This window comes from Dermacentor albipictus, chromosome 1, assembly GCF_038994185.2.
Source record: "Dermacentor albipictus isolate Rhodes 1998 colony chromosome 1, USDA_Dalb.pri_finalv2, whole genome shotgun sequence".
Taxonomy (NCBI): Eukaryota; Metazoa; Arthropoda; class Arachnida; order Ixodida; family Ixodidae; genus Dermacentor; species Dermacentor albipictus.
The window spans coordinates 378,893,820-378,908,596 of NC_091821.1; the positions used below are offsets into that span (position 1 = coordinate 378,893,820).

The 14,777-nt window shown below is 41.3% G+C and overlaps 1 protein-coding gene across 1 annotated transcript; it reads right to left on the bottom strand.

Moving 5' to 3' along the window:
• Nucleotides 1–6,825: 6,825 nt before the first annotated feature.
• Nucleotides 6,826–9,406, bottom strand: LOC135900263 (heparan-sulfate 6-O-sulfotransferase 1-like). The gene is made up of 2 exons (XM_065429699.2): nt 8,622–9,406; nt 6,826–8,254 (listed from the first exon to the last, which is right to left on the bottom strand). The coding sequence occupies exons 1-2, from the start codon at nt 9,173–9,175 to the stop codon at nt 7,561–7,563; spliced, it is 1,248 nt and encodes a 415-aa protein (XP_065285771.2). The 5' UTR covers nt 9,176–9,406; the 3' UTR covers nt 6,826–7,560.
• Nucleotides 9,407–14,777: the final 5,371 nt, after the last annotated feature.

Genomic DNA, 14,777 nt, shown 5'->3' on the forward strand with positions numbered 1-14,777 from the left:
ACGTCCTAGTAGCAGTACGTGCCCTACGATCGCTCTTTCCTCGCACTAGACTACGTGAGCATTGCGTAGAATGTATAGAGTTCAAAATACGTAACTACTATACAAAGCGAGACGATGTAGACAAGTCTATATACTTCCCAGTTACACAAGCGCTTTTATGGAACTAATCGGGAAAGCTTATGGACTGTCATTGGCGATGATCAAAAGATAGTGTCGCTACATTTGACAGCATTTGTTAGACCCTATAATGCGCCTATATTTAATATTATGTGCTAACAGTCATGCCTACAGTTCAGAATTATAAGTTGGCTGTGCTTGCTTGAAACAAAGAAGTTTACATTTCAGTGTTAATTGCATCGGTAGTGTAGTGATCGGCATCAGTGTTAATTGCATTGCCTGCGCATAGTGCATCACTGAAGATGATTCAAGCGGGTTTTTTTTTTTTTCTGAACAGACCCTGAAATTCTAGCAACACACAATGCAGCCCTCAATTTAGCATGTAGCATCGTATTTCATCTATATCAAGAGGCAGTTTCACAATTTTATTAAAAGGTTGTTACACCTGCAAAAGAAATTTGAGATTCCTTCTTACACATACATGCACAGGATTTATATGCATTATGAAAACGTGTAAGAGGATGGAAAACAATGTTTTTGCATGAAAAGGCATGCTGAGCGTACCACAAACAAGAAATGCAACACACATAACACCGAGAGCATTTATTGCTTCTTGTGGTATGTACATACAACACATACGTATAACACGTGATAAAGGTACACAGGAAAATAAGCAGCACTTCGCCGGATGAGCAAAAAAAAATGTGCAAACATGTAAAGACCATATGATTTCGACTGCTCCTGCAATGAGAAAAACTTGGAAAACAGTGTTTAAAAGAGTAATATCACTGGTGCTGCACACCATAAAAAAACTGGCCATGCAGACAAACTTTTCAGAGGACTTCTTGTCCAGAGTGTGAAAAGTGGCAGCACCTATGCGAGCACAAAATGGCATGAACTATATGTTGTTTATGTTCTTTTCTGAATTACATTGATATGTTAATGCATATGATGCATAAACAGTGTCAGGAATGTGCAAAAATCTACACCTATAGTCGGATACAACTCAAGTCTGCAGTGAAGCACCGCCCACACCCTCATAACCGCCAGCCACTGTTCCTCTGTGAGGCTGCAAATAGTTCGTACTTCAGTTTTTTCCTGTTACCTAAATAAGGCAGTAACCACAAAAATAAAATTATAACCACATAATTTTGCATGTTTCCACTCGTCTATTATAGCGGAACAGTGAAGGCCTAATTCTTTATTGAACTGAAATAAAATGCATCCTTTGCTGCAACTATTTATTGTCAAGTTTCACTTTAGTTGGCAGTGAAGTTTCATGAGTAAAATGGGCTCAGCAGTGAAATGAACCGTACCGCGGACTTTTGAAAAGTGAAATGCTCACTGTTGCCCACCTCATCACTTTCATCGATGAAAAGACTTAACCAGGGCAGCAGGCGCTCCGGAGGTATCAAGTACGACGCCATTTTGAAATGGTCGCATGACAACGATTTTGTTTGCTTCTGTGATTGGCTGGCAGAGTAACAATGCTGCGCAGTTCGTGTGCCTTGGTTGCCAACGGCTGTTTATTTAAGTTGTATCCTACTATACCAATATCCAGGGCACCAGATATATATGGCCTTCCAAGATTTGTGACGTCTACAACACATCACACAGCAAATTCCAAAGGTAACTCTTACCTTACACTGTATCGAGATAACACTACTGCAAAGTGCCAGGACGCAAGCTTAGTGCTGCTTCCCTCATCATGGCATTACAGAGCATGTTTGAGCCCTTAAACTCAAGGTGTGTGATTCAGACATGCAACTATCTTGGCAAACACAGCCCTCCTTATTGCCAACTTGAACTTAAACTCATATTCACTCCTTGCCTTCAATGTACAAGCTACCATGTAACGTGGTAAGAAAAATGAGGCATCATTGTTTATATTACACCGACATCACTCACAATAGTCACGATGGATTTCACATACATGTAGCTGAAGTCTTGCAACAAATATTCACATGTTTTCACACAGGCACGTACGCAGGATTTTTTTTCGGGGGGGGCCCGCCACCTCCATCATCATCATCATCATCATCATCGTCGTCGTCATCATCATCATCATCATCATCATTATCAGCCTGTTTTATGTCCACTGCAGGACGAAGGCCTCTCCCTGCGATTACCCTTGTCCTGCGCCAACCGATTCCAACTAGCGCCCGCGAATTTCCTAATTTCATCGCTCCACCTAGTGTTTTGTCATACTCGATTGCGTTTCCCTTCTCTTGGTACCCATTCTGTAACCCTAATGGTCCAACGGTTATCTAACCGGCGCATTACATGACCTGCCCAGCTACATTTTTTCCTCTTGATGTCAATTAGAATATCGTCTATAGCCGTTCGATCTCTGATACAAACCACTCTCTTTCACTCTTAACGTTATGCCTAGCAATCTTCGTTTGATCGCTCTTTGCGTGGTCCTTAACTTGCTCTCAAGTCTCTGCCCCATATGCACTGGCAAAATGCACTGGGAAATGCACTGGCAAATGCATTGGCACTGGACATATTGCACTGGCAAAATGCACTGATTGCACACCTTACTTTTCAATAATAATGGTAAGCTTCCATTCAGGAGCTGGAAATGTCTGCCGTATGCGATCCAATCTATTTTTATTCTTCTGTGAATTTCCTTCTCATGATCAGGGTTCCTCTGATTAATTCACCTAGGTAAACGTACTCCTTCACAGTCTCTAGAGGCCGACTGGCCATCCTGATCTCTTGTTCCTTTGCCCGGCTACTTATCATTATCTTCATCTTCTGCATAATAATATTCAACCCCACTCTTACACTCTCTCTGTTAAGGTCTCCAATCATTTGTTGTAACTCGTCTGCATTGTTGATGAATAGAACAATGTCATCGGCAAACCGAAGGTTGCTCAGATATTTGCCGTCGATCTTTACTCCAAAGCCTTCCCAGTTTAATAGCTTGAATTCTTCTAAGCACGCAGAAAATAGCTTTGGATAAATTGTGTCTCCCTGTCTGACCCCGTTCTCTATAGGTATCTCCTTGATTTTCTTGTGTAGAATTAAAGTAGCTCTAGAACCTCGTAAATATTCTAACGCTAAAGACGAGTCAGTAAGACGAGAAACTATTTACAGATTATATTTACTACAACTGTTGCAGCACTGACCGGTTAGATTCACAGCGCGAGCCCAGTTCGTTCTTCCTCCTCTTTTCTGGAGTGATGGCGCCTACGTGCCTCATTCAAACAAACAGATACCTCACGCATGTAGCAATACTTTCCAAGCTTTTTACGTAAGCGTTCTGTACTCCTTGATTACGTAGTGCCTCTACGATTGCTGGTATCTCTACTGAATCAAATGCCTTTTCGTAATCTATATAAGCCACATAGAGAGGCTTATTGTACTCTGCACATTTCGCGATAACCTGGTTGATGACATGGATGTGATCCATTGTAAAGTATCTCTTCTTGAAGCCAGCCTGTTCCCTTGGTTGACAAAATCCAGTGTTAACTTTACTTTATTGGATATTATTTTGGTAAATATTTTATATAGTACTGGGAGCAAGGTAATGGTCCCATAATTGTTCAATTCTTTAACGTCTCCTTTTTTTGTGGATTAGTATAATGTCTGCATTCTTCCAGTTTTCTGGGACCCTTGCAGTCGATAGACACTTCGTATAAAGAGCCGCCAGTTTTCCAAACATTATGTCTCCTCCATCTTTGATTAAATCGACTGTTATTCCACCTTATCCTGCCGTTCTTCATTGTTTCATGTCTTTCAGGGCCCTTCTGACCTCATCGCTAGTTATAGGAGAGTTTCTGTATCCCGTTCATTACTGTTTCTAAGTGAACTATCGTGACTCCTCTGGGTACTGTATACAGGTCAGCTTAGAATTTTTCCGCTGCTTTTACGATATCTTCGAGATTGCTGATGATATTATCCTTCTTATCTTTTAGTGCATACATCATGGTTTGTCCTATTCCAGGTTTCTTTTTTTTACTGATTTCTGGCTGCGTTCATTTTTTACGGCTTCTTCAGTTTTTCTCATGTTATAGTTTCGAATATCAGTTATTTTCGCCTTGTTGATCAGTTTTGACAGTTCCGCGAATTGCGTAACGCTCTGCGGCCGCCAGTCCCATACAACCACGTAGAGCGCAGGACTCTGCGATTCTAGACGTACTGCGTTCACTGCGAAATGTTAGAAAAACACCCACATAAGCACAGCAGATAAGTGGCTACGTGAGGCCGTTGGACCGATAACTGTAGAAGCGTCATTCAAAACAAGTAATTGTTCTTCACTTCCGGCGGCCTTTTCTCTACTTCCTTTTTAAATAAAAAGATGATGATCCATAAATATTCTCATAAACAAAGGTTAACTTTTTTATTATTCCCTTTTGCTTGAAGTTTGGTTGTTGCCATGGCTCTCTCCCTTAGTAGATCGCTTAATTTCTCAACTCCTTGCGATTTTTGTTTCCAGTTGCCAATTTTGCACGAAAAGTGCTATATAGTTAGGCAAAAACAGACAAGGTAACGGGCGACATTCATCTTGCTAGTGGGTTTAAGGGTTATTGCAGGGTTTCATGATGGACGCTGTTTCACATTATTCTATTTCCCACCTTATCTAACCCATATAACGTGTATATGGTTCCACGCATCTGCCAGCGTCGGGGCGAGCCGTAACTCAAGGAAACAATGAAGCTAAGGGATAAGTTAAACGCAATTGGCCTTTTCTCCGGCCGCAACTAGTTCCATAAGAGTACAGACCAGCTGAGTAACAGCCGCATCCCTCTCCTGGTCCCAGGATCAGCCTAAACGAAGAAGGTTGAACTAACAAAAGCAACAGCTATGCGCGTGATGGTTGAATAGATGGTGACAACCGAACGCATTTCGAGTTAATCGCGCGGGTGCGGAATCTACGAGAAAACTTTCCTTCACTTTACAAGAGATGCCGATAACTATCGCCATCTAAAAGGAGAGAAAAAGGCAGCATAATGCTGACCGATGATCAACTGCGAAGTCTCAACATTAATCTGGCGGCGCTTTAGGAATGTGTGAGGAGTGGTGGCGTGGGTGGGGAGGGTGGGGGGGGGGGTATGCCACTTGATTTCGGGGGGGGCCCGGGCCCCCCCGGGCCCCCCCCCTGGGTACGTGCCTGTTTTCACATTAAGTTCTCTTTCTTTCAGATTAATAATAACAAAAGCAAATTTAAAATTTTAAAATTTCAATCATTAAATGATAGCAAAGATATCACACAAAAGAAAAATACTGGAGGACATTGCCATATTGCAAAACAAATCATATGAAAATCAGACAACAGGCGTAAGGAGATATATAGAATGATGCAAAACGTGCAGATTTCAAGGGCCAGCATTTAAAAAAACAGATCACTAAGCACCTTCTTTTTGTCACAGAAAGTGTTTTAAAAGTATTAATCTTTCCATATGTTTCACGGAATCATGTTACTTGTCAGAGAAGCTGCACTTATAAAGAGAAATATGATAACAACAGCTGCATTCTATAAGAGGGAAACACTTCCAATATTTAAAGTGATGCCAAAGAAGAAAATCACTTGAGCTATTAATAAATAACCGATAGAGAACACAACAAAAAACACCCTTATTGTAAAAACAGGCTTGGTAACATAGAAAAGAAGCAAAAACAAAAGACAGGTTGTGACGCACCCTAGAGCCAATTGGAACGAAACTTCAGGCCACATAAAAAGCCTAGTTTCAGACAGCGTAAGTATACAGCAGTCTCCATGCTAAATTTTATGTTTCAACTACGAGTTGATGTGTCACGAAAAGCTTGGAAATGTGGTTGTTTTAGATACTGAAACTGAAAGAAACACTTCCACACCACTCGCTGGAATTGATGCATGACTAAGAATGCAAGGCTTCCAGGCATGACCTACGAGATTAGCCATTTCCCATGTCTTCCCACAGTGTGGTGAAAAATTTTGGAGGTGACGTGCCGGAACTTATGTCATACCAGCTCAACCACCAGGTGTACATGTCATCTGCTTAGGTGCTACTTAAAGGCTGTTAATAATACAATTAGACAATTACCAGCCCTGCAACTTCACCAAGGTTGCTTCAGCAGCAACTATATACTACTCATTTACAACTAATTTAGCCTAAGTGAAATTTCACTGCAGTTGCCTTTGAAGTATCCCTACCACTTTGCCATAATGTCATGGATTTTGACAGTATTTTCTCGGGCCTAGTCAATTTTTGTTAAAGACTGACTACATTGAATTCTAAAAGACCCAAAGACTGGACTAAACTGATGAAGTATTAATGAACCACAACAGCCCAAATAAAATAAAAAGCTTCGACATTCGAAGTCACACTGACATTCCAGTGCAACATTTCTAAAAAATGAAACTAGGACTTTCATTTTCTCTTCCAGTAATCAACCTCTTCCTGCAATATTAACTAAAGCAGTGTTTTAAAAGAATACTTTATATGTCTGAACTTATTTACTGCTTATCTTTAGTGTCCTTTTCATCGTTAGCTGCTCTCTGTTAGTCATAAAAACACAATATTCAATCAATAGCTGCAGTTCGTTGGTGGGAAACATTCACAATGTGATGACAGGACACGGTCCACAAGCAGCAATTGCACTGGGCAACAGAGGCCAATTGAAACCATAGGTTCAATCTGTAAATCTAAGCTCATACCTTGTTGAATTCATACACTACAAACACTTAAACTCTCCACTTTCCCCTATTCTATCAGGCTGTACACAGTAACAAACTTGCATTGTTTTCCACAATCACACACACTAGCAATGTGAGGAACATCACAGATACACTAAAAGTAACAACATTACGGTGATAAAGGCCAGTTAAACCAGTCACCAGCAAAAGTATGTACATGAAGTTTCATAAATAACTGTTTCTGACTGCTCAATGTGCTTTGCTTCAGGCCCATGATAACTGCAGTCACTTGTACCACACTGTACACTCCAAAATTTCCTATTGATTATGCAACACAGCACACACACTTACAGTTTCAAGAACTGTTTTAAATGGAACCTGTGGTGTTAGCTAATGGTGCAGTACAGATAAATCTAAAACTGCAACATTACCTGCATAAGTTGCCCATCACACTTCTGTAAAAGCTGCACTCAACACAGTAACAACAGTGAGCAGAAAAGTGAATGCAAATAGTGAATACCAATAGTTATTTAAAGAGCCTATGACCCACATTTTTGCTAAAGAACCATGGGTTATGATAGCAGCACCGAGAGATGCACAACTGAATCTAGTTGGCGCAGATGTGCAACTGCCTGAATATTAAATGCAAATCATAAAACCTGCAAAGAAAATGCTTCCAAACCTTGATTCAAGCAGGTTACTGAATTTTTTTGTCATCATTGTTTGAGGATCAATTTCTTTTATGTTATGCTAACACATGAAAGTAATCCAAATAGTCTATCTAGCTGGATTAAATTTAGTATTAAAATAAAACATTTCTATATGTTATCAAAGAAGTCTTCCTCCTCTGCCCAGTTTTCACCATCCTCTGAATCTATGTTGTTGCTATTCCTTTCTACAGCTGGATCACTGTCACGAAGTTTGTGAAATCTATCAAAAAGAAGCTCCTTGGCATAGTTGTACAATTCTGTGTCCAAACTATTGGCGGCTGTCACCTTTTCCACTTCACCGGGCGAAGGTACTGCATGACCACGTCCCATCAGCCGACCACGTAAAAATTTACGTGGTCTTGCCCTTCTTCGAAATTTTAACTTGAATGTAGCCTCAAATAGAGATTCTGAAAGACGAGGGAATTCTGCAAGGCCAAAGAAAGCCATGTGCTCCAGGTTTTTCTTTGCACTGGTCAAAAGAACCATGTCACGGTCCTCCTTGGTAAGCAACAATCCAACTGAATCATTCTGAGGACAGCCGTCAATGAGACCATGATCAGCAAGCATGTGTGTCTGGCGATTAAGTGCAGGGTTTGCTGAACAGGACACAAACTCAGTAAAGGTGATATTTTCAGGTCTCCTGCCTTCAAAGCAGACACTGAGCGCAGGCACTGACACTGGTTGGTCCAAGCAAAAGTGAGGATGGGGCCGGGAGCCATGCCAGCCTCGATTCTGGTGGAACCGCCGCCATTCATTGCGGAACCGGGCGACGGGATCTCTCAGCACGGTTATGTAAAAATACCTGTGGAATTAAAGAAACGTTAGCAGAGAATTGGCGGCAGTTTCTATCTTGTTCAGAAAGACTCACAAGGGTAACTTGATTTCTTTGCTATATCAGAGAGCATAAAAACCAGACCCGTATAAACTGTATTAAAGATTTTTATTTTTGAGCAAACACCTTCTGAAATCACCTGTTTTGCATCCACTTCACACTGTAATACGAATGGGTCGAGTTTGTCTATAAAAAATTTTACGCAGTACACATGCTTACAACTTTGGCAAGAGCAAATAGTGATTACTGCGGCACACACGCCGGTCACTTTATGGCTACGAACGCATTAAACGCATTACGCCTACAGATAATCTGTTGATATTGATTCAGCACTCGCCTGCGTTTCGTGGGGACTCCTTCGTCTTCGTCGAGCACGCGATCTACACAGGTATTCAATTCAGTCCAGTCCGGATGGACACCACATTTCCATCCCAGCGTGTACCTACTGAAGAGCCACGAACTGCGCTTGTGAGGTCTGTAGCAGTGACAAATTTTTCGGCCTCGACGGCATGCACAAGGTCTCTGTAACACTAGGTCTTCGATTAATCGCCGTTCTAAGAAATTAGCACCGGCGTTTTGTATCTGTAGTAAAACGACAACATCCGAGCCGCTTATGTCGAAGTCCTCGTCTTGGACGGTCGAAGGCTTGAACTCGCTTTGATGATGTCCGTCTTCTGTGTTGTTAGAAGCATAATAGCTCGCTGCCTGCGATACGTGAACTAGCTGATGCTCTTTGAACTTCTGCCAATAATTCGAGGGCTTTAGTCGCACCCAGTGGTAAGCAAGTCGAGACGACGAGCTGCCAGAGCTGATCAAAATAAACACGAATGCGGTCACAAACGCTACACAAACCAGCGCTGACCGACAAACTGTCGGCGTGAAACAGTGCATGCCACAATACTTTCTATGCTTTCTTCATCTACGAGCACGTTGCTTGTCGCTGGAAGCAGAACACAACAATCATCGTTTCGGAAGCATAAGTACGCAAGTTGCCATGTTTGTTGACAAAAAGGGGGAGAACCGCAGGTGGGAGTGAAGTCGTAAGTGGAAGCGTGCGAAAGGTCGACGAGCTGGCCAGGAGGCGCTGCGCTCGCTCGGTGGAAAACGCCACGGAGAAAGCTTTACGCACGCATGGTTCGCAAGTTCGAAACCGAAAATGCATAGAATACCTTCCCTCTCTCTCTCACCTCATTATCTACGGGTTTCTTTGGTTGCCGAGGAATTCGATGCCCGCACAGATGGCAGCGTAGTCGCAGAGCTCAACCTTTCTAAACCCTTTCACTAAAGTATCCAATTTCAAGTTTTTTTCGATGCGACAGCAGCGTAGAGGGGGCAGTGTGCTCATCGCAATAAAGGAAGAATTCATTGCCGCACCCATCATTATCTATTATTTTCTTTAATGTACTTCGATTTCCTTGAAGGGTGCTGCATTTCGTGTGATCATTAGCGTTTTTTTACCGTTCACCCGACCTGTCTGGTGCGTTTTTCCGATCAGTATCATCGGGTGCTGAGCGAGGTGTGTGCGCTTTTTCCGAGGTTGGTAATTACCATATTTGGCGATTTCAATTTTCCAAATATCGATTGGTCGACACTCTCCATATCAGCCACGGATGCAGCCGCACATACCTTTCTCAGCATTTGTCTTGACTTTTCATTAACCCAACTTATTAGTCAACGAACACGATCCACTGAAACTTCTGCCAATATACTAGACTTCGTTCTAACTAACAATCCTGATATATTTTCTGATATAACTCATGAAGAAGGTATCGCTGACCATGATGTTATAACTGGATGCATTAACTTTTGCGTGAGCAAAAGAGCAATTACCAAAGAGAAAATAAGATGTAACGGTAAAGCCAATTTCAATGTAATTAACAATGAATTAACATCTTCAGATAAATTTCTGCACAATTTTTATTCACGCTTCATTGAACAGAACTGGGTCCTCTTTAAAGCCATCCTCAGTTCACTCATCGACACGTTCATTCCTATGTTATCCATTTCTTACAATAGCAGTTCTCCTTGTTTTACCAACAGGCTTCGGCAACTTAATAACAAAATGAAGCGCCTGTACAGGCAGGCAAAACTGACTGGTCTCACAAGTGCCCATGATAAACACAAACCATGTGAAAAGGCTTATAAGGCAATGCTAAAATCTACTCACCATAACCTTTTTTCTCATGATTTACCATCCATGCTAAAAAATAATACTCGTCGCTTTTGGCGTGCTGTGAACCTTGGAATTTGCGCCGACATCAGTCATCGATTCTTATGGTGTTCCTATCCCCGATTTAGATTGAACTCAACTTAATGGTACGTTTGTAACAATTTTCACCCATGAAAATGTTAACTCATCGCCATATTTAAAGACATTAGTGGGAACCACAATGCACGAGGTAGTTATCAGCGAGTCTTGTGTTTTATCTCTACTAACCAATCTTAAAATGTCATCTAGTGCCGACCACCTAGGTTTCAATAATAAAATTTTAAAGAATACATGTTAACCGCTCTATTTTTCCAGTCACTATCAACTGGCGGTATTCCTAATGACTGGCACATTGCTTAAATAATACCCATTTTCAAATCAGGTGATCGTGCTTCTCCACTTAATTATTGTCCCATCTCCTTAACCAGCACTATTTGCATATTACTCGAACGTATCATACGCAGTCAAGTCATCAACTTCCTTGAAGACCATAACATTATTTCCAAGCATCAGCACGGTTTTCACAGGGACTACTCATGCGACACCCAACTTGCCAGATTTATTAACGACATACACACACTGATAGACGCTGGGTTTCAAGTTGACGCAATAGTTTTAGATTTTTCTAAGGCATTTGATCGTGTTTCATATCATAGCTTGTTACTTAAACTTTCACAGCTTAACATTCACCCCTATTATAATTGCATGAATCACCAATTTTCTCTCATCTAGAATTCAGTTTACGTAAATTAACAATTCCAACTCATGTTATGCTGATGTTACGTCTGGAGTTCCACAAGGCAGCGTAGTTGGACCTTTACTCTTTCTAATCTATATTAATGATTTACTAAGTTGCGTGTCATCCAAAATCAGAATATTTGCAGATGATTGTGTACTTTATCGATGTGTAACAAGTAACACTGATAGCCACTTACTACAAACTGATCTGGAGGCAATAAGTGCATGGTGTTCTAATTGGTTAATGCCATTAAATATTTCCAAAACTAAACTCATGTCTTTCACCAATAGGCCACGAATTCCAACCACCAGCTCTTGATAACAACACTGTGGAACTCGCCACAACTTACCAGTACCTTGGCATGAATCTTCAATCAAACGTATCATGGAATAATCATATTAATCTTATCCTTGCCTCTTCAAACCACACTCTCGGACTTATTAAACATAACTTGAAAGAAGCCCCAATGCTTGTTAAAAAACTAGCATACACAACATTAATCCGCCGTAAACTAGAATCCGCGTCTGCCATTTGGGATACTGAACAAACTTATATCATCAGTAACTTCGAAGCCTTGCAAAACCATGCTGTGCGATTTATTTTTTCAGTTTACGTTACACCAGCGTCAACTCGTTAAAGAATAGAGCTGAGTTGGACAACTTAGCACTTTGCCGTAAAACTTCTCGCTTATCACTTTTCCATAAGCTTTATCACCATCCATCACTTCATGACAATTTCTTTCAGTCCACCACCAGTTATCTTTCCATGTCGTGACCATCCATACAAAGTCAAACGCATCAACTGCCAGTCATCCCATTATGCATATTCGTTCTTACCGCGCATAATAACTGAATGGAACGCCTTACCATTAGACATTGCCACAGAGCCAGACTTGACGAAGTTTCAAGATTTAATTCGCTCAAGACTTGTCAACTAACCTTATTATTATTAGTTTGGGACTTTTACAGTGTTTTCAATGTTTGTTGCTGTTTGTGTTTCATTGCAGTTGCCTTATGTTCCCCTATCTATGTATCAATGTTTGCTCTGTAATAATTGTGACTTATCTTGTATATTACCTATGTTTCACTCTATTATTACTTTCGTTATATTCCCTTGTTTTTAGTATGATGTATAATCTATGACCAGTGCCTGTGATCGCCCCCCCATGTAATACCCTCGTAATGAGGGCCTTTGGGGGTATTTTTGAATGAATAACGAATGAATATATCCCACATCATTGATACCATTGTGTTTTGCACCTCCCCGAGTTCCAGACACACCTCCTTGGTTGTTGTCAAAGCCTGTTGCAATGCTTTCCATCCTAGGAGGAGGAGGAGATATTAATGAAGAGAAAGGAGGAAAGGTTGCCCTGGAGAATGTGTCTCTAGCCAGCTACTCCTCACAGAGGCAAGAGGAAGTGAGAAATACAGGGAAAGGTTCCTGTTCTGGGAATTCACAAAAGATCAACGGTCCTACTACCAGGACTTCCGCTCAAGCATATATCTAGAGAATATGGCAACACCTGCACATCTATACAGACAGCTCTGCGACTTTGTGAACCTCAACTACAATTGTAGTTGCCACAAGCATAGGCATCAATCAGAGGTATTGCCTGGATCGCAAAGCATCAACAGTTACCGAACTCATTGCATATTTATTTGAATATTCCCCACATCCATGGATTTCACTTTGTGACCCAAAGCGAGCACTGCAAATACCTGTGATAAGGTGCAACTTTTATTATTTTCTGGAACTTGATGTGACTGAGCTACACAATCTTGCTGAAGTAAAAGGACATAACAATTGGTACCAGTGGATAGCTGGGCACTGTGGACTGCATAGCACAACCTTTCAGATAAAGCTGTAAGAAACATCTTAAATGATGGCACGATTGCTATGCTATTATTCTCCAGACCTGACACCGAGTTGCTCATCACTGAGACTATCAGAACTGCAGCAAGAAACAGTGGTCACAGCTGGGCATTCACCATAGCTGCCCTCACAGACTTAACCCATCTATGTCTTTTAGAGTACCGCATAACCTCCAGTGAAGTTATGGGTGCATTATTCACAGACTATGACCACATGTGGCACTTACCAAACATTAGATGCATCTACTTCAATGTGTTGACACTCCCAACTGTGATTGTTGCAACTTACCAGAAATGGCTCACCATGTCCTTTGTGTTTGCCCCCAGTACACTTTGGAATGGTATACGGTGGCCGATTCTCTATCCATAATCAGCCATCAACCTCAAGACATACTGGGATCTTGGTCAGATTGCAAATACAGTTGCAGACAAACTCGTGCATCACTTGCATTCTTGCACAAACGGGGCTTGACTCACGGCTGTGAAAAGTCCAGCAGTGGCTAACCCAAAAGGAGGACAAATAGCTTTCTTAAACCTGACACATCTCAAGATCCAAGCTATCTGCAGCTATGCAACAAAGTTTTCAAGTCAGTTATTATTTGAGCTGCAGGCTGTACACACTGATCAAAGCCCTTGTCAACTTACCTAATGTCAGTGATGACCACACCTATATTGATAGCCTCAATGTAGTCAGGCAATCCAAACAAGTGATGAAAACACTGTGCATTTGTGAGCAGAATCATTGACTTCACAAGTCTTTACGTGTAAACATCACTGTCCACCAGATGAAGGCACATGGTCGTGACTGCAACTATGACCTTGTGGACCAGAATGTTCAATCTTTCTTACTACCTGCAACTTCTCCCCTTTCTCTTTCCTCTGACCCCTGCTCTGTCCTTACAGCCTGAAAATCTTTTCTCTGGCGGGACATGCATGCCCTAGTACCCCGCGACTCTGCTTCCTTATCCGCAATCTTTCTTGGGTGGAGGTAGCCTCTCCAGATGCTTTGGCATTTACACTAAATATAAACAATGTGCTTCATTTTAGTTCACCTATAACACTGCAGAAACCTACTAAGCACCTTGTAGAACATATCAAAATAGGGAGCAAATGAGTATTCAGTAGTTTTTTTGCAAAGCTCCTAATTAAGCCAGAAGCTTTTAAAGTTCTCCACACATTACCCTTAACATGGCGCATGTTTCTACTGAATGTGAACTATTCGTGACGTACTGTTTGCTTAAGTCAATGGCCAAATAGTGCTTAACTAATACTCTCGAGACTGCTTGCACATCTGTCATAAGATGCCCTCTATTCATTCATGATGTTAACTTTGTTGCATGTCCAGTGCTTACACGACGTTATGCAAGCTTCCTATGCGAATAGCTTCCAACACTCTGGAATGTTTCCTTAGTTTCCTACAAAGGCTGCAATCAACATACACTGTTTAAACTTTGTACATTACCCACAATGTGCAACCTATTCCAACCAAATATAAACAAAGTAACTTTATTGAGGAGACCTGGGAAACACTATGTGCAATGTATAACTCATGAAAGTAGGTATGAAGTGAGCACTCGGTAATTATTTTAAAAGCTCGTAATTAACCTACACAATTCAACCTTGCAGTGCACATTACCCATAACATAGCATCCATGTTCTCCAAATGCAAGATAG